This window comes from Anolis carolinensis, unplaced genomic scaffold, assembly GCF_035594765.1.
Source record: "Anolis carolinensis isolate JA03-04 unplaced genomic scaffold, rAnoCar3.1.pri scaffold_11, whole genome shotgun sequence".
NCBI classification, from domain to species: Eukaryota; Metazoa; Chordata; class Lepidosauria; order Squamata; family Dactyloidae; genus Anolis; species Anolis carolinensis.
This window is the reverse complement of record NW_026943822.1, coordinates 6,130,830-6,152,437: the sequence shown is the minus strand read 5'-3', so window position 1 is coordinate 6,152,437 and position 21,608 is coordinate 6,130,830. Positions and strand designations below refer to the sequence as shown.

The following is a 21,608-nucleotide window of genomic DNA, read 5'->3' as shown; positions in this document are numbered from 1 at the left end:
ATGATAGTTGTTAGAATGGTCCAGCATTTTTGTGTTCTCAAATAGTATTCTGTGTCCAGGCTGGTTCATCAAATGCTCTGCTATGGCTGATTTCTCTGGTTGAATTAGTCTGCAGTGCCTTTCATGTTCTTTGACTCTTGTTTGGGCGCTGCGTTTGGTGGTCCCTATGTAGACTTGTCCACAGCTGCATGGTATCCGGTAGACTCCTGCAGAAGAGAGAGGATCCCTCTTGTCCTTCGCTGACCGTAGCATTTGTTGGATTTTCTTCGTGGGTCTGTAGATAGTTTGTAGGTTGTGATTCTGATTCTATGAAAACCTTGCCCACAACATGAGGAACTGTATTCAGGGGCATTGGGAAGTTTGAGAACAACTGGTGTAGGGCGTAGGCATTCTGCGAGAATGAGGCCTGTCTCACTAAGAGCCACATCCACTGTGAGATATATTCCAGGGTGGGCATGCATGTGTACCCTGCAGCAGAGTAGCCAAAAGCAAGCGCAGGTGCCTTCTTCCTCCCTGCGGTTTTGTGCCTGAAGCCAGGCTTGCGGGTGCCACTCCCCCAGGGATGCTGCACTCGGGGGCGGGAGAGGCGCTTGTGCGGGGCCTTGGCTCCCTTCGCTGGGGCTCTGCTCGCCATTGGCCGCCGCCTTGGGACTTATCTGTGGGAAGAGGGGCAGGCCACGGCAGGCGGAGCTGGCGGCGGAGGAGGCGGAGGCTGGGACTGAGTCATTGCGCTCCTGCTGCTAATCCGGGCGGAGAGCAAAACACCGCCGCCGCCGCCGAGGAAGCCTCCGGAGGCGAGTCGAGGCCCCATGCAGACGCCCAAGCCCTCCCAGCTCCTCCTGGGGCTCGCCTTCCTCGCCTCTCTCCTGCCCGGCGCCAAGAGTAAGTAGCACTCCCTTCCGAAAACTCAGGTCAATCCGGCGAAGCTTTGTCAAAGCCTCTCCAACGCTGCTGCATCCCATCGCCGGCTCCACCAAGGCGGACCACAAACTCTACGGCGCACACCTTTACTAACTGGAGGGGGGGGGGGGGAGAGAAACATGAGCAAGGGTCCTCAAACTTTTGAAGTGGAGGGCCGATTCACAATCCCTCAGACTGTTGGGGGGCCGGACTATGATATAGTCCAAAATTAGGATTGTTGTTGTTGTGTGCCTTCAAGTCATTTCAGAGTTAGGTCAACCCTAAGTCTAAAGTTTAGGCCATGGGCCTTAGTTTGGGGACCCCTGATCTAGACAAACTCATAAGGCCATAGGCAAACAAAGAGACCTTCAAAGACCATCTAGATCATGGGTCCCCAAACTAAGGCCCTCCAAAGATCATTTACCTGGCTCCCGACCTCAGTTTTATAATATATTTTATAGCATTTTTGATAATACAGTAGAGTCTCACATATCCAACGTTCTGGATTATCAAACGCATTTTTGTAGTCAATGTTTTCAATACATCATGATATTTTGGTGCTAAATTCATAAATAAAGTAATTACTACACAGCATTACTGCTTATTGAACTACTTTTTCTGTCAAATTTGTTGTATAACATGATGTTTTGGTGCATAATTTGTAAAATCATAACCTAATTTGATGTTTAATAGGCTTTTCCTTAATCTCTCCTTATTATCCAACATATTCGCTTATCCAACATTCTGCCGGCCCGTTTATGTTGGATAAGTGAGACTCTACTGTATAATATATTGTATATACAGTAGAGCCTCGCTTATCCAAGCTTCTGGATAATCCAAGCCGTTTTTGTAGTCAATGTTTTCAATATATCGTGATATTTTGGTGTTAAATTCGTAAATACAGTAATTGCAACATAACATTACTGTGTATTGAACTACCTTTTCTGTCAAATTTGTTGTATAACATGAAGTTTTGGTGCTTAATTTGTAAAATCATAACCTAATTTGATGTTTAATAGGCTTTTCCTTAATCACTCCTTATTATTCAAGATATTCATTTATCCAAGTTTCTGCTGTCCCATTTAGCTTGGATAAGTGAGACTCTACTGTACATATAATATTGATAATAATATTATAATGTTATACAATATAATACTAATAATAATACCATATAATAATATTAATTATACATTATATATTACATATAATATATTATATGTATGTACAGCTTCTCTGAGTCCCCTTTGGGGTGAGAAGGGTGGGATATAAATGTAATAAATAAATGTAGTAAATGAATAAATAAATAATTTTAGACTTAGGCTCACCCAAAGTCTGAAATGACTTGAAGGCACACAACAACAACAACCCTAATTAACTTGACTATTTCGTTGGCCAGAAGCAGGCCCACACTTCCCCTTGAAATCCTGATAGGTTTATGTTGGTTACAATTGTTTTCATTTTTAAACATTGTATTGTTCTTTTATTGTTGTTTTGCACTACAAATAAGACATGTGCAGTGTGCACAGGAATTTGTTCATTTTTTTTCCAAATGATAATTCAGCCCCTCCACAGTCTGAAGGATTGTGGACCGGCTCTCTGCTTTAAAAGTTTGAGGACCCCTGGTTTAGGCCATGGGCCTTAATTTGGGGACCCCTGATCTAGACAAACTCATAAGACCATAGGTAAACAAAGAGACCTTCAAAGACCATCTAGATGGTCTCATAAGACCATTGGTAAGGAAAGGGACACTCAAAGGCCACCTAGATGATCTCATCAGGCCATCAGAAGACCATAGATAAGGAAGGGGTCCCTCAAAGACCATCTAGATGCTTTCATAAGACCATAGGTAAGGAAAGGGGCCACCAAAGGACATTTAGACAATCTCATAAAACCATAGGTAAGGAAAGGGACCCTCAAAGGCTATCTAGACAGTCTTATAGGACCACAGGTAAGAAAAGTAACCTCCAAAAGCCATTTAGATGGTCTCATAAGGCTGTAGCTAAGCAAAGAGACCTTCAAAGACCATCTAGACTAGGGGTCCCCAAACTAAGGCCCAGGGGCCACATGCGGCCCATCAAAGCCATTTATCTGGCCCCCACAGTGGCGGCTCCCTCCTCTTCTGTTGAGGAAGGCGCGTGTGTACCTTCCAAAGCTTTGCTTGTTTATAATGGTACTTTAATTATTATTATTATTTATTTAATAATTAATTATTAAGGGCTGCTTTGCTAGTGCTTTTGGTGCACAAAGGCAGAAGGGGGCTGGACTAAATGGGCCAAGGGGTTGCTTCCAACCCTCTTTATTCTTATTCTTCTTCTTATTATTATTATTATTGACACAAAGACACAGTATAACACAGCAAACAAGATAGATATGCGGGATTTCATATCACAAAATCACAAGTCGAACACTTCCCAAGTGTTTAGGACTGTGTAATTTTATTATTATTATTAACAATATTGAAGCTGGGAGGCGATCTGTCAAGGGTGCTTTGCTTGTGCTTTTGGAGCACAAAGGCAGAAAGGGGTTGGATTAAATGGCCCAAGGGGTCTCTTCCAACCTTCTTTATTATTTTTATTATGATAATGGTGATGATATGATGATGATTATTATTATTAACATTGAGGCTGTATTTGTTCCCGTTTTGTTTGTTTACTTCAAAATAAGGTATGTGCAATGTGCATAGGAATGTGTTCACAGTTTTTGTAAAACTATTGTCTGGCCCTCCAACGGCCTGCGGGGCCGTGAACTGGCCCCTTATATAAAAAGTTTGGGGACCCCTGATCTAGACTACCTCATAGGACCATAGATAAGCAAAGAGACCGCCAAAGACCAGGTAGACTTAGATCAACCCTAAATCTAAAGTTTAGGATAGGGGCCAGGTAAATGACCTTGGAGGGCTGCATCCAGCCCACGGGCCTTAGTTTGGGGATCTCTGCTCCGGACGTTTGCAAGGGACGTCCCTTCCACTGGATGCCAGCCGACTTTTTGTTTTGTGTATTTTTTTAAATATGTATATATGCTTGGTGGAATGTTTTAAAACGACTGCGTGCTTGTTTATGTTTGAGTAATGCTCGAACCCGCCTCCAGTCTTGAGGAGAGGCAAGCAGGGCATAACATGATGATGATGATGATGATGATGATTGTGTTGTCGAAGGCTTTCATGGCTGGGATCACAGGGTTGTTGTGTGTTTTGCGGGCTGTCTATTCCAGAAGTATTCTCTCCTGACGTTTTGCCCACATCTATGGCAGGCATCCTCAGAGGTTGTGAGGTGCATTGGTTGTGAGGTGAGCTTCCAACAGACCTCACAACCTCTGAGGGTGCCTGCCATAGATGTGGGCGAAATGTCAGGAGAGAATGCTTCTGGAACATGGTCAGATAGTTTGGATAATGCACAGCAACCCAGTCATATAAAGTGCTTTCAGTGTGAAAACCAATGAGTCTACAATTTGATCCTTTTGGGCTCTATATCTATTGGAAAGCTTGGTTAAAGAGCCACGTTTTTAGGTTTTTAGGTTGGACGCAAAACATTGGAGGGTGGGGTCCAGCCTAATTTCCCTGTTGGTGATGAACTCAGAATACTTGGATGAATGTAGAAGCTCTTGGTTTTTTCCCAGTCCTTCTGGCTGTGGTTCTTTAGGGCTAAAAGCATTCTGCACATGCTCTGTTGACCTTCTAACCATTTCTTTGTGCTGCCAGTAATTCCTGCTCAAATGAAACTTGTAAGTTGGCTTATGGGTATAGCGGCCACATATTTACTACTTCAGTTATTCTGGATTTGTAGTTTCATGATCAGGAGAGTTCACGAGATAATACTACATCCCTCCCAAACCACATCCCAGCATCTTTTATTTAATGCAAGTGGAATTGGCATTTAGAATAAGCTTATGTCTGGTGTTTAGAATCAGCCTACGTCTCTGGGTTTTATTAGTGGGTGTGTTTTGGGCTGTGGAGGGGTTCTGTGTCGCTGAGATCTTCATCCACGGAAACGAAGTTTTAAAAGGAGAGAGACCTCCAAGTCGGATAAGGATGATCCTGGAACATCTGGGGAAGAGATTTTAGGGTTACAGAAAGCCTAGGCTTTCACTACAGTTCCCTAAGGGAGCCTTACAAGGAAATGGTAAAAAGTTGCTAACCAGCATGTTGAATAAAGCTAACCACATTTACGTTAGTCCTTTTTGTTTTGTGACTCTATAATGAGAACCACCTTTTGATTCCCAATGTGCAGCAGTGAATATAAGGCTGAAGTTTTTAAGCCTCATTTAACAAAAATGTTAGTTGTTGAATGACTTTTTATTCTGAATGGTGAGACAAACTATACAACCAGCCACCCCATTCCTTCGTAACCACATCTACTTCAGACCGGGGAGTGTGTAATTGTGCCTTCCCTCCGTTTGCTTATAAATGCATCTTCTATTTCACATCTGTTTATAGAGTATTTAGCTAGACTCTAAATATGGCAGTTTTAACATTTTATTTATGGCTGGTATAGGTAAAGGTAAAGGTTTCCCCTGACGTTAAGTCCAGTCATGTCTGACTCTGGTTTGGTGCTCATCTCCATTTCTAAGCCGAAGAGCCGGCATTGTCCATAGACACCTCCAAGGTCATGTGGCCGGCATGACTGCATGGAGCGCCATTACCTTCCCGCCGGAGTGGTACCTATTGATCTACTCACATTGGCATGTTTTCGAACTGCTAGGTTGGCAGAAGCTGGAGTTAACAGCGGGCGCTCACTCCACTCCTGGGGTTTGAACCTGGGACCTTTTGGTGTGCAAGTTCAGCAGCTCAGCGCTTTAACACACTTCGCCACCGGGGTGAATGGTATATATTTCCACATTCAGGCCAAAATGAAGTACTTGACCCAAAACTGCTCGTGGCACAATGGGGACTTGCCTTTTCTTCTGTACCCAATGCTGTAACAACTGTATCATAACTGAAGGTTTTGACCACCAGTAGCAGGTCTTTACATCTGGTTTTGTAGCAAAAAGGTTGAGCAATCCTTATCGGACTATGCAGCCCCGTTCTTTAACAGAGGGTTGCGAACTAAATCCAAGTGTTAATCCCAAATGGAGTAATAATCAGTGAGGACTTGGAAAGTCAATACTTTCATAAACATCCAGGACATAGTATTTCCAATTTCTGTGTGATTAAGCGAAGCTGATACTTTGGATGTCTTATGAGAAACCTTGACTTGGGAAAGATGATAGCTTGGTAAAGTGGATCTCATTGAGTGAAAAATGGGATATAGATTCAATAAGACTGGTTTAAGATCGGGAAAGGAGTACGGCAGGGCTGCATACTCTCACCCTCCCTATTCAACGTGTATGTAGAACACATCATGTGACATACGTGCGGGGCTTGAGTTAACATTGCTGGAAGAAACATTAACAACCTCATATATGGAGATGATACCACTTTGATGGCTGAAAGCGAGGAGGAGCTGAGAAGCCTTATCACCAAGGTGAACGAAGAAAGTGCAAAAGTTGGGTTGCAGTTCAGCATCAAGAAAACCAAGATGATGGCAGCCCACAGGAAGCTCTGGCCTGAGATGGTCTGGGAGGTCACCAAGAGTTGGAAGTGACTGAACGACTAAACAACAAACATATTCAATAAATCAGTAAACACAAATAAAAGGCACTCGACAAAGAAGTTAACCCATTTGTTAGAGATTTTATTCAATCATGGAAGCCATGCTTTTGAGTTTGCACAACTTGTGCAGGACAGTTGATGATTGATGGGGGTCTTGGTGGCCTCCCACTCGTTGGCTCATATAGGATGAAGTCAACTTGATAGCAAATAACACAGTGTGTTAAAGCACTGAGCTGCTGAACTTGCGGACCAAAAGGTCCCAGGTTCAAATCCTGGGAGCGGAATGAGCGCCCGCTGTTAGCCCCAGCTCCTGCCAACCTAGCAGTTCGAAAACATGCAAATGTGAGTAGATCAATAGGTACTGCTCCGGCGGGAAGATAACAGTGCTCCATGCAGTCATGCCGGCCACATGACCTTGGAGGTGTCTACGGACAACGCTGGCTCTTTGTCTTAGAAATGGAGATGAGCACCAACCCCAAGAGTCGGCCACAGCTGGACTTAACGTCAGGGGAAAACCTTTACCTTTACCTATATATTCAGTTTGGGCCACTGAAGTGAGGACTAACAGTTGGATTTAGATTTGAAGCAGTCCCCGTCCTCATCATTTCGCCAAATATTCAGCTGCCCTTATTTGTGCTTTGGGCAGCTGCTGAAGGAGAGCAGAGCAGGCATTTTCTTGTAACTGGGGAACGCAGAAAAGAAAGTTCTGGTTCTTTGTGATGTGCCCAGGCCTGAGCTCACGGATGAAACATTTATCTGCCTGCGTTCTTGGAACAACCCTGAGCAGAGTCAGCAGTATGGAGTTCGTCTTTAAGAGAAGCAAAGCTGGTTTACTTTGGGAGTCAAGAGAGGTAGCTGGCAGGGATTAGGCTGAATTTTGCATGAATGGAAATCCCATCAGATCTTACTGCCCACAAACCACTCTGGCAAACGAGAAGGGAAGAGAGAGAAAAACAGGGAAGGCAATCCATTCTAATTGACATTCAGCAACTGGCAGCAGGCGTTTAAAGCAGAGTTTTGCAAGAATGGGCTGGGGGAGTGCTGTATTGTTTCCAACTGAACTGTATACAATATCAATCAATCACATTTTATTGATTAGTCCATCGGCCGTATCAAAACATAGACATACATACAACATACAACCTGCGGTATAAAAGAAGTTAAAATAAACAAGCTGTTAACAAGATCCCGTTCAAGATTCTGGCCGGCCTTTTTTTTTTTTTTTTTGGCATAAAGATATAACGAAGTTTATTTGCCAAAAAAGAAGAAGAAAAGAAACCCAGAATTGAAGTAAAATACATGATTGATGAAAGAAAGAGGGGAGATCTAGCTAAACCTGATTTAAAACTATACTTTGAGGCGGCAGCACTATTGTGGGCCAAAGATTGGGCAAAACTTGAAAATAGCAAAATTTTGAATCTGAAGGGAATAGACCTGAGATTAGGGTAGCACTCTTATCTCTGGTATGAAAAAAAAGATAGAAAATAATTTCATTTTATAAGATCCTCAATTCTTAAGATATGGGAGAAATATATATATATATATATATATATATATATATATATATATATATATATATATATAAGTTATACGTAAAAACACCATTATGGATATCACCATTAGAGGCCTCCCAAAGAAGAATAACAGGGTGGGAAAATTGGCTTAAATATAAAGATCTATTAATAATAAAAAAGGGAATTGGGCACTAAAACACAACAGGAAATGAATAAATTAGATAAAAATATTTCCTGGTTTCAATATTATCGCATAAGGAGGGGAAGATCATAATCAGGCTCGGGAGGGAGAGTCTTATGGTGTCTATAAAGCAAAATTTGGGCCCATCTTAGCGTTAAAGTCTCCCAAAATGACAGAAGCATTTGAGTTCTGCATTATGATGTATACAATAGCTTTTCATCTTTTCAGTTGCCTTTTCTTCTTTTAATTGGAGATTTTTTTTAATACTGTTAATAGTTTAAAAAATTTTTTTGGTATGTTTTAATGGCGTTTTTCATTTAAATGGTAAGATGCTTTAAGTACCAGTTTTGGGAGAAAGGCAGGGGGAGGAGAGGAAGGAAATGTTGAATGCCAGAGCCATTCTGTTGCAGTGGTTTAAGCATTGGAATAGGGCTCTGGAGACCTGGGTTTGAATCGTTGCGCAGCCACGGAAATCCCACAGGGTGCTCTTGGGCAAGTCACACTCTCTCAGCCTCGGAGGAAGAAAAAGGCAATTCTCAAGATTTGAAAATGCGATAGGGATGCAAATGTAACCGTTGTTTCTTCTAACAAATTAGCAGGAGGCAGGAAGTGTTACTCAAAGGTCCTGCTGTTTCCAACAAATAGCAGAAATCACTTATGTGTTTTCTGAATGCTCAGAAACATTTGAAAATCTAGTCCTCATGATTTTTTTCCGGCCACTTCCTGATGTTGCAAATGGAATGGGTGTTCTCTGGGAGCGTAATGGTGTGGTTCATCCAGTTCCTTTGCTCTCCTGACTGTGATATAATTGACGGCTTGCTACTGACCCAGCAGTCCTGACACAGATACGCATTTTTGTTTTAATCCTCCATTCACTCGCTGAACAACAGTTTATATCCCTTGCTGTTTCGATCTGGCTCTTTTCTATTGTTTACTGCAGGGGTCCTCAAACTTTTAAAGCAGAGGGCCAGTCGACAATCCTTCAGACAGTTGAGGGGCCGAATTATCATTTGAAAAAACCCAAACAAATTCCTATGCACACTGCACATATCTTATTTGTAGTGCAAAACAACAACAATAGCAATGAAAAAACAATACAATATTTAAAAATGAAAACAATTGTAACCAACATAAACCTATCAGGCTTTCAATAGGAAGTGTGGGCCTGCTTCTGGCCAATGAGATAGTCAGGTTAATTAGGATTGTTGTTGTTGTCTGTCTTCAAGTCATTTCAGACTCTGGGTGAGCCTAAGTCTAAAATTATTTATTTATTCATTTACTACATTTATTTACTACATTTATATCCCACCCTTCTCACACCAAAGGGAACTCAGAGAAGCTGTACATACATACAATATATTATATTATTAGCATAGCACAATAGCATTATATATTACTATATTGAACTATACCGCTATACTGTAATATTATATGTAATATATAACATATAATTAATATTATTATATGGTATTATAATTAGTATTCTATTGTATAAAATGATAAAATTATTATCAATATCATAAGTATATACAATATATTATATTATTAAATCTGATATAAAATTTATATTATAAATGAGAGCAGGGGCCAGGTAAATGACCTTGGAGGGCCACATTTGGCCCCCGGGCCTTAGTTTGGGGACCCCTGGTTTACTGGTTGTTGATCTCAGAGAGGGGGAATGAGCATATGTTTTACATCTCTAAGGTGCTGCTGACTTTCATGGCCTGTTAAAAGAGTATGTTCCATGTATGGAACAAGTGGCACATTTTTTGTTCTAGACAAGAGCCATGTTAGACTTTTAAACCCATTAAGAACCCTGTGACACCTTGCAGATGAAATAATGTGTTGTAGTAGAAGAAGCTGCTCTACACAAGCTCCTTGTCAGGATGTGATCGCCCAGCATTCACACTAGCTGAACTGTTCACATCCTGCCAAAAGCAATTGGGGTAGAGATAGCCTAAATAAGGGGTCCCCAAACTAAGGCCCGGGGGCCGGATGCGGCCCTCCAAGGTCATTTACCTGGCCCCCGCCCTCAGTTGTATAATATAATATTTTACATCAGTTTTAATAATATAATATATTGTATATACATATAATATTGATAATAATCTTATGTTGTACAATATAATACTAATAGTAATACCATATAATAATATTAATTATATGTTATATATATTACATCTAAATATATAAAAGAGTGATGGCATCAGGGCAGCGGACAAAACAACAAAACTACAGGCCCCCCAAACTCGAAATTTGACAACACAACCCATCATTCACGGCTCTAGGTTGATATAACAAAAAGAAAAGAAAAATAAAGTCCTAATTACAGGGAGAGGAATAATAGTTTTTATCCAATTGCTGCCAGTTTGAAGGCTAAGCTCCGCCCACTTGGTCTCCTAGCAACCTCCTCAGCCCAGGGGACAGGCACAGTTCGGCCTCACTTAGGCCTCTTCCACAGATTATCAGATTTTAACTGGATTATATGGAAGTGTAGACTCAAGGCCCTTCCACACAGCTATATCACCCATTTTATATTATCTGCTTTGAACTGGATTATCTTGACTCCACACTGACATATAATCCACTTCAGTGTGCATACTAAACATAAAGACAACCATACAACAGACATTCAATACCACCACTACCTCAACAATTTCTCACCAACACCACCAGACAACACCACAGCAACGCGTGGCCGGGCACAGCTAGGATTATATAATAGTATAGTGGTATAGTTCAATATAGTAATATATAATGCTAATATTGTGTTATGCTAATAATATAATATATTGTATGTACATACAGCTGCTCTGAGTCCCCTTCGGGGTGAGAAGGGTGTGATATAAATGTAGTAAATAAATGCAGTAAATAATTAATTAATTTTAGACTTAGGCTCGGCCAAAGTCTGACATGACAATAACAATCCTAATTAACTTGGCTATCTCATTGGCCATTAGCAGGCCTACACTTTCTATTGAAATCCTAATAGGTTTATGTTGGTTAAAATTGTTTTCATTTTTAAATATTGTATTGTTCTTTCATTGTTGTTGTTGTTGCACTACAAATAAGACATGTGCAGTATGCATAGGAATTTGTTTGTATTTTTTTTCAAATGATAATTCAGCCCCTCAACAGTCTGAAGGATTGTGAACTGGCCCTCTGCTGAAAAAGTTTGGGGACCCCTGGCCTAAAGGATAAGGGCCATCTGGCTAGGAGGATTGATTTATGGTCTGCTCTTGTTTTCAAGCCTGGGAAAGGATTATCGACAGAGAGGTGTGAATGTGGAAGGGGGGCTGGGGGGAAGTAGTAGTTTGTTATGCTGGGGTCTTGGCGGGAACGGGTTAGTAGTAGCTTTGTGTTCATCTTGGCAAGAAGGATTTCAGTAAAGTGTTTCCACAGAACTGCCTGTGTGAGCTTGCATTGTGTCCTATAGCTTCCAAGGACTGACACTCTGGCTGCTTGCTCATTTGAACAAATGTCAGACGCCTCTTCGGGTCTTTGCCAAAAGTCCCCCACCAGCATTTGTTTCCTCATCTCATCTGAATGGCTGTGGATTGAATCGGGAACTTTAAAAAGTAGGAAAAGTTCAGTGTCCTCAATATGGTCTAGCATGCTCGCTGGGATTTTGGATAGAAGTTTTTCTCAGTCTACTTGGAGATGTTAGGGATTGAACTGAGGACCCTTTCCAACCAGGGTTGGATTCAGACCATGTTACAGGTTAGAATGCAGCCCATTTGGCTTCCTAATCTACTTCTCTGGGTATATCAGAGGCCTGTGCCTTTTATTTATTTATTATTTATTTATTTACAGCATTTATATTCCACCCTTCTCACCCCAAAGGGGACTCAGGGCGGATCACATTACACATATAGGCAAACATTCAATGCCTTCTAACATAGAACAAAGACAAGACAAACATAGGCTCCGAGCGGGCCTCGAACTCATGACCTCCTAGTCAGAGTGATTCATTGCAGCTGGTTGCAGCTGGCTTGCTCTCCAGCCTGCGCCACAGCCCGGGCGCATTTTAAATTGTTTCTACAAGCCTTGAAGATGCAAGACTTCCTCAAAATTGTGCCCAAAACAGAGTCACAAAGAAGTGATCCCCATTATTTTAAAATGCATTAACATTGCAACATAAAAATGCAAAAGCTGTAGTGCACAAAATAACACAGCATGGTTGCAAGACATAGTTGCACAACCCTTGCTCATTACATTTGTAGAACAAGGATGCAAATGTAGAAAAGGTGACCTTATTTCAATGCCTTTTAACATAGAACAAAGACAAGACAAACATAGGCTCCGAGCGGGCCTCGAACTCATGACCTCCTAGTCAGAGTGATTCATTGCAGCTGGTTGCAGCTGGCTTGCTCTCCCGCCTGCGCCACAGCCCGGGCCCTTTTTCCTACCAATAGAAGCATTCCCATTTATTTGGTACTAGCTGTGCCCGGCCAGGCGTTGCTGTGGGATCGTCCTAAGTGGGCTTTTCTTTGTGGCATTCAAGGTGGCTTAGAAAGGATTCCTCTAGGTATGAAGCAGCCAGGCCTTGAAGCTGCAAGGCTATTTAATGGTATTCAAGTTGGGTAACAATGGAATCCCTAGGTATGAAGTAGCCAGGCTTTGAAGCTGCAAGGTCACTCCTTGTAAAGTGAGGAGTATTGTGGCCAAATTTGGTGTGATTTGGCCTGATGGTTTTGTTATTAACTCGGTCCTAATTATGCACATTACATTTTTATATATATAGATGGGTTCAACCAAGGTTTTTCTTCAGGCTTAGTTACCTGCAGTAACTAAGGAGCCGTGGTAGTGCAATAGGTCAAACCCTTGTGCTGACCTGAAGGTTCGAACTGGTTGAAGGTTGCTGGTTTGAATCCATGAGACAGGGTGAGCTTCCATCTGTCAGTTCTAGCTTATGGGGACATGAGAGAAGCTTCTCAGTAACACATCTGGGCATGCTCGGGCAATGTCTCTATAGATGGCCAATTCTCTCACACCAGAAGCGACTTGTAGTATGTTCCCAAGTCGCTTCTGACATGGTAAAAAAAGTATGTTTGGAGCCACCCTTTTGCCTTTGGCTCCATCCAGCACTAGACTGTAATCTGGAAGAATCTGTCCAAAATTGCCTTTGACCATTGCATTGAAAGAGGCTCTTTGTCTGCCCTTGTGTCACAAGCAGAATTCACGAGTCTGCCAATGAACCCTCATTATCTTTAAACCCAAACACTGAAATTCGCCACAGATTTGGCTGATAGGATATCAGCACAGAGAGTATCAACAAATGAGCCTTTTCCTATCTTTTTTTTTTTAAAAAAATTATTAAAGAAAATATAGATTTTTTTTTACATAAAAGTGGGGGAGCAATCCAAGTAGAAAGGAAAGTAGGAAATATAGAAAAATATTGAAAAAAGAAGAGACAAAAAATGTAAAAAAGAAAATATCTATATATATATATATAAAGGGTAATGAAATTTCGGCCTAGGACAAAACAACAAAACTACACATCCCAGAAACACTAAACTTGGCAGCACAACCACTCATCCATGCCTCTATGTTCAGACAACAAAAAGAAAAGAAAAATAAAGTCCTAATTAGAGGGAGAGGAATAATTGTTTTTATCCAATTGCTGCCAGTTCAAAGGCTAAGCTCCGCCCACTTGGTCTCCTAGCAACCCACTCAGCCCAGGGGACAGGCAGAGTTAGGCCTCACTTAGGCCTCTTCCCCACTGCCTATAAAATACAGATTAGCAGATTTGAACTGGATTATATGGCAGTGTAGACTCAAGGTCCTTCCACACAGCTATATAACCCATTTATAATCTTATATTATCTGCTTTGAACTGCATTATCTTGAGTCCACACTGCCATATAATCCACTTCGGTGTGCAGTTGGACACAACTGGACCTAATGTCAGGGGAAAACCTTTACCCTTTACCTTAACTACCACCAATTTCTCAATACTTTATTTCCCATACCACCAGACTTCGCCACAGCAACGCGTGGCCGAGCACAGCTAGTATATATATGTATTTAAAAAGAGTAAAAGAATATATAAAAGGGGTGATAAGTCCTTCCAATCGTCTTTGTGGTGTAAAAATTATTTCTTTCTTCTTCTATTTATTCTTTAATAATCTAATTGTTTATGTCCAAAAGCGGTGATAATCTATTTGCATTGTCCATTTTAATTATTCAGTCCTCTTCTGTTTCTATATTGCCCATTTTACTTTGTTGATTTTTAGCCACTCGATGAAGGGGGACCAATCCGTTTCCTTTATAATCTTCCCTTGTGATCTTGAGAGAATCCCTGCCAATTTGTCCATATTCATGATATCTACTACTTTCCCTATCCATTCTTCTTTCTCCAGAATAGAACTTGTCCTCCATGACCTGGCATATACAATTCTTGCCGCAGTGGTAAGATATGCAAAAAGTTTATCTATGTTTAATGTCCATTCGAAATTAATCATTCCAAGCAGGAAATGGTCCGGGTTTAAGGGTATTTTGTGCTGCAATTTTTTTTTGATTTTTCGTGTATTTTTTTCCAAAATATTTTGGCTTTCTCGCAATTCCACCATAAATGGTAGAAGGTTCCTTCATTCTTCTCACATTTCCAGCATTTATAATTTGTATTTTTTTTGAAATTTTGGCTATTTTCCGTGGAGACATATACATGTCATCATGTGCATCATTTTAAACAATTTTATTTTAGCTCATAAGCGTATGTGTAGTTAATTTTCTTGGTCCACATTGTTTCCCATTCATTTACTCCTACTGTTCTTCCAATATTTTTTGACCATTTAATCATACATTCTTTTACCGTTTCTTCCTCTGAACTCCATTCTAGAAGTACTTTATAGGTTTTTGCTATGATCCGTTTCTTGCTATGAATTATTTTGTCCCATATTGAGTCTTTTTCCATGAAACCATTTTTTTTGTCTTCTTTAAAATAGTCTTGTATTTGTTTGTGTTGGAACCAAGAAATTATGTCAAATTTGGTTTTTAATTTCTCTATACTTTTTAATTCCCAGTTTGAATTATTTCTTTCTAGTAAGTCCTCGTATGTTGGCCATATATTCCACCTTAATTCTCTTCTTTGACATGCCTCAAACGGTGATATCCATAGTGGTGTTTTATTGTAGAAATTTGTTTTCCTATCTTAAGGAGAGAGGAGCCCCGGTGGCTCAGTGTGTTAAAGCACTGAGCTGCTGAACTTGCAGACCGAAAGGTCCCAGGTTCAAATCCCGGGAGAGGAGTGAGCACCCGCTGTTAGCTCCAGCTTCTGCCAACCTAGCAGTTCGAAAACATGCCAATGTAAGTAGATCAATAGGTAGATAAGATAATGGTGCTCCATGCAGTCATGCCAGTGGCCACATGACCTTGGAGGTGTCTATGGACAACGCCGGCTCTTCAGCTTAGAAATGGAGATGAGCACCAACCCCCAGAGTCGGTCACGGCTGGACTTAACGTCAGGGGAAACCTTTACCTTTACCTATCTTAAGGAGGGGAATTTTCTTTTCAAAAAAGGATTCTGTGGCCATCCAATATGACATTTATTTCGTTTGGTTTGTTTGTAATTGTGTGGAACTGTGTCGCACGCAGGCCTGCTGGCTTCCAGAGCACATTTATTGAAACGGACACTTCTGTGCCTTTCCTGGTTGGCCCAGCAAGGTGTTCCCACAACCTGGGTTGAAAGCAATCCCGATGCCTGAGCCTTTTTGCTCCTTCCCAGCCTTGGCTGCAGGCCCTGCAGAGGCACTTTGAACTCCCTCCCGCCTTGGGGCCTGATTTCAGCTTGGCTTGTTGCTCTGGAGTGGCAGCAAGAGAGAGAGGGAAGGAGGGAGATTAACCTTCTATAAAAAGACGCATGAGCAATCATGCTCAGAGGAGTAGGCTTAAGCTAATGGAAGTTACACAGCCCGGTCCAATGCCTTAATTCCTACTCAACCCTTCCCCAGACAATTGAGGTCAGGTGGGTAGTCATGGTGGGCGGGTACTGTATTCTTTGTTATTCTGCTACCAGATCAAAAGAGAAAAAGAAAAAAAAAGGTTTTCCCCTTGACATTAAGTCTAGTTGTGTCCGACTCTTACAGGTGGTGCTCATCTCCATTTCTAAGCTGAAGAGCCGGTGTTGTCCGTAGACACCTCCAAGGTCATGTGGCCACTGGCATGACTGCATGGAGCACCATTATCTTATCTACCTATTGATCTACTTACATTGGCATGTTTTCGAACTGCTAGGTTGGCAGAAGCTGGAGCTAACAGCGGGTGCTCACTCCTCTCCCGGGATTTGAACCTGGGACCTTTCGGTCTGCAAGTTCAGCAGCTCAGTGCTTTAACACACTGAGCCACCGGGGCTCCTCTCTCCTTAAGATAGGAAAACAAATTTCTACAATAAAACACCACTATGGATATCACCGTTTGAGGCATGTCAAAGAAGAGAATTAAGGTGGAATATATGGCCAACATACGAGGACTTACTAGAAAGAAATAATTCAAACTGGGAATTAAAAAGTATAGAGAAATTAAAAACCAAATTTGACATAATTTCTTGGTTCCAACACAAACAAATACAAGACTATTTTAAAGAAGACAAAAAAAATGGTTTCATGGAAAAAGACTCAATATGGGACAAAATAATTCATAGCAAGAAACGGATCATAGCAAAAACCTATAAAGTACTTCTAGAGTGGAGTTCAGAGGAAGAAACGGTAAAAGAATGTATGATTAAATGGTCAAAAAATATTGGAAGAACAGTAGGAGTAAATGAATGGGAAACAATGTGGACCAAGAAAATTAACTACACATACGCTTATGAGCTAAAATAAAATTGTTTAAAATGATGCACATGATGACATGTATATGTCTCCACGGAAAATGGCCAAAATTTCAAAAAAATACAAATTATAAATGCTGGAAATGTGAGAAGAATGAAGGAACCTTCTACCATTTATGGTGGAATTGCGATAAAGCCATAATATTTTGGAAAAAAATACACGAATCAATCCAAAAAAAATTTGCAGCACAAAATACCCTTAAACCCGGACCATTTCCTGCTTGGAATGATTAATTTCGAGTGGACATTAAACATAGATAAACTTTTTGCATATCTTACCACTGCGGCAAGAATTTGTATATGCCAGGTCATGGAGCACGGGTTCTATTCTGGAGAAAAAAGAATGGATAGGGAAAGTAGTAGTTATCATGAATATGGACAAATTGGCAGGGATTCTCTCAAGATCACAAGGGAAGATTATAAAGGAGACGGATTGGTCCCCCTTCATCGAGTGGCTAAAAATCAACAAAGTAAAATGGGCAATATAGAAACAGAAGAGGACTGAATAATTAAAATGGACAATGCAAATAGATTATCACCGCTTTTGGACATAAACAATTAGATTATTAAAGAATAAATAGAAGAAGAAAGAAATAATTTTTACACCACAAAGACGATTGGAAGGACTTATCACCCCTTTTATATATTCTTTTACTCTTTTTAAATACATATATATACTAGCTGTGCTCGGCCACGCGTTGCTGTGGCGAAGTATGGTGGTATGGGAAATAAAGTATTGAGAAATTGGTGGTAGTTAAGGTAAAGGGTAAAGGTTTTCCCCTGACATTAGGTCCAGTTGTGTCCAACTGCACACCGAAGTGGATTATATGGCAGTGTGGACTCAAGATAATGCAGTTCAAAGCAGATAATATAAGATTATAAATGGGTTATATAGCTGTGTAGAAGGACCTTGAGTCTACACTGCCATATAATCCAGTTCAAATCTGCTAATCTGTATTTTATAGGCAGTGGGGAAGAGGCCTAAGTGAGGCCTAACTCTGCCTGTCCCCTGGGCTGAGTGGGTTGCTAGGAGACCAAGTGGGCGGAGCTTAGCCTTTGAACTGGCAGCAATTGGATAAAAACAATTATGACTGCATAGAGCGCCATTACCTTCCCGCCGGAGCGGTACCTATTGATCTACTCACATTGGCATGTTTTCGAACTGCTATGTTGGCAGAAGCTGGGGCTAACAGCAGGAGCTCACCCCACTCCTCAAATTCGAACTGCTGACCTTTTGATCAGCAAATTCAGCAGCTCAGCAGTTTAGGGGCATTGCTAAATAGTGCATTGCTAAACTGTGGAATTCACTGCCACAGGATTTTTACTATTACAGTAGAGTCTCACTTATCCAAGCCTCGCTTATCCAAGCTTCTGGATTATCCAAGCCATTTTTGTCATCAATGTTTTCTATATATCGTGATATTTTGGTGCTAAATTTGTAAATACAGTACAGTAGAGTCTCACTTATCCAAGCCCCGCTTATCCAAGCCTCTGGATAATCCAAGCCATTTTTGTCATCAATGTTTTCAATATATTGTGATATTTTGGTGTGAAATTCATAAATATAGTAATTACAACATAACATTACTGCGTATCGAACTACTTTTTCTGTCAAATTTGATGTATAACATGATGTTTTGGTGCTTAATTTGTAAAATCATAACCTAATTTGATGTTTAATAGGCTTTTCCTTAATCCCTCCTTATTATCCAAGATATTAGCTTATCCAAGCTTCTGCCAGCCCGTTTAGCTTGGATAAGTGAGACTCTACTGTAATTACAACATAGCATTACTGCGTATTGAACTACTTTTTCTGTCAAATTTGTTGTATAACATGATGTTTTAGTGCTTAATTTGTAAAAGTATAACCTAATTTGATGTTTAATAGGCTTTTCCTTAATCCCTCCTTATTATCCAAGATATTCGCTTATCCAAGCTTCTGCTGGCCTGTTTAACTTGGATAAGTGAAACTCGACTGTATTATTATTACAAATTTTATTGTTAACACAAGAAGAGTAATGCAAATCTCAATAATGAAATTCCTCTTACATTTTCACTCAGTGTAATGTGTCTCCTTAACTTAACCTTACCACTTCCAATTCCACCCTTATCAACCTAGCAGTTTTTCTTCCTTCCCCATTGCCCCCCACCCACTGGGAAAAGTAAGATTGAAAGGTTGGCAGTTCAATCCCGGTTCGTGGTGAGCACCTGCCATCAGCCCCAGCTCACCTGCCCACCTAGCAGGTCAAAAGCACAAATGCGAGTAGATAAATAGGTACAGCTTTTAGCAGAGAGGTAATAAAAGGTGCCCTTAAGGGCATTGATTGGAGGAAAGCTCCTCGGCATGGAAGATGGAGTGACAGCAACCCCCTTGGCTGGAGTTGAGCACAGCCTCCAAGATGCCGGAAATAAGATGGGAAAAACTGCCTTTCCCTGTTTGTGTTGTCTGTCCTTGTTAATGGAATAATCAGCATATAATGTTTGCCATATGTGTGTGAGACGCTCTGAGTCCCTTTCGGGTGAGACGGGCGAGGTATAAATACTGTAAATAGATAAAATAAAGAGTAGTATCTTCAATTTGAGTATTATTTGACCTAATCGATCATGAAGGGAGTTTGATTCAGTCTTTTTCCTTTTCCTCTAGCTATCAGAGTTCCTCATTTCGAGATGCAGTATTTCACCCCCTTTCAAAAATATGCTGGAGCATACAGTCTGCTAAATACAGTAGAGTCTCACTTATCCAACACTCGCTTATCCAACATTCTGGATTATCCAACACATTTTTGTAGTCAATCTATATATATAAAAGGGTAATGGAATCATGGCACCGGACAAAACAACTAAACTAAATGCCCCACAACCTCGAAAATGGACAGCACAACCTCTCATCCACGCCTCTACGTTCATACAACAAAAAGAAAAGAAAAATTAAGTCCTAGCCAAAGCAACGCGTGGCCGGGCACAGCTAGTGTTTTCAATATATCGTGATATTTTGGTGCTAAATTCATAAATACAGTAATTACTTCATAGCATTACTGCGTATTGAACTACTTTTTCTGCCAAATTTGTTGTCTAACATGATGTTTTGGTGCTTCATTTGTAAAATCATAACCTAATTTGATGTTTAATAGGCTTTTCCTTAATGCCTCCTTATTATCCAACATATTTGCTTATCCAATGTTCTGCCGGCCCGTTTATAAGTGAGACTCTACTGTATTCAAAGTTGCTTGAGCTCCTTCAATCGTATATTTTATGATATTATCTACCCATTTGTTGGTGTTTCCCTTGCCGTCGATTTTCTGAATCAAATATTCCCTTTTATTCCGCTCTGCTTTTTGCCCTGTTCGTTCTTCCATCTCTTTCCTTACGTTATTATAACATTTTTGCATCTTATTCCAGTCCCACCACATGTGCATAAAAGAGCCAATTTCGCCACATTTGTGCCAACATAGTTTTGATGATGATTTAGTTCTACGGGCTCATCTAAGGATGTGGTGACAGCTACCAGCTTAGCTAGCTTTGGAAGGGGATTAGACTGGAGGATCAGGTTGTCCATGACTGTTCATCCTGATGGTTGTGTGCAAACTCTCCGATCAGAGATATCTTATGAGTACCGGCTGCTGGGGAAGAATGAGATAAGGATATGGTTCTTCCTGTGCTTTGGCTCTGGGCTCCTGAGATGCGTCTGATTGGCCGCCATGGCAAACATGACACCGGATAGAGAGGGGGGATTTTGTTCTTTCAAAGTCTTCACCAGTTTTGGTATCTTCTAGCTGTGTTGCACTATACATCCCATTATTTCTACCAAACATGTCAATTGAATGGAGAAATAGTGTAGTTAGCAGGGTGGACTGAGATTTCACAGCTATTGGACTGGGAATCCCATCAGGTGGACTACCCTTATCGGAAGGAATCTAAATCACCTAGTGCTCCTTGGTATAAAGCTGGAACACACACACACACACACACATACACACACACACACACACGAAAGTTGAATGAAAAGTAATGCCTCCACCTTCGTAACTCCTCAACAGATGGCAGTCCTGGTCTGCGGCAGGTCCTGGCTTGTTCAGTAGACTCTCCTCTACAGTTCCGTTTGGCGGGAAGCCTTTGCATTGAACGGTTGTGTTGTTAAAGTGCAAAGTATGGAACCCTGCGCAGACGGTCGGTCAATGCGACTTAAGCAACGAGCAGTCATTGAATTCTTGACTGCAGAAGGTGTCACCCCAAAGGAGATTAAAGAGAGAATGCAAGCTGTTCATGCTGATTGTGTTGATGTGAATACTGTGTGTCATTGAGCGAGTAAGTTTAAAGATGTTGAGGTGGGAACATCTGACTTGCATGACAAACAAAGAGTTTATTTATTTATTATTTATTTATTTACAGTATTTTATTCCGCCCTTCTCACCCTGAAGGGGACTCAGGGCGGATTACAATGAACACTTATATGGCAAACATTCAATGCCAACAGACAAACAACATATATAGACAGACACAGAGGCATTTACCTTTTTTTTCCAGCTTCACCATTCCGGCCACAGGGGGAGCTGTTGTTTCACTGTCCAGTGGTGGCTGTACTTCCTCATTCAATTC

General features: G+C 41.0%; 1 protein-coding gene across 3 annotated transcripts in view; it reads left to right on the top strand.

Annotated features, from left to right (window-relative positions):
• The first annotated feature begins 676 nt into the window (after positions 1-676).
• mfge8 (milk fat globule EGF and factor V/VIII domain containing) overlaps positions 677-21,608 on the top strand; it is a 60,328-nt gene continuing 39,396 nt past the window's right edge. The window contains exon 1 of one of the 3 annotated variants that reach the window (XM_062963001.1): positions 677-882. In XM_062963001.1, coding sequence (XP_062819071.1) covers positions 810-882 — 73 coding nt within the window. In that variant the 5' untranslated portion in view covers positions 677-809. The remainder of the gene's footprint in view (positions 883-21,608) is intronic. The other 2 variants (XM_062962999.1, XM_062963000.1) reach the window with 2 other exon arrangements.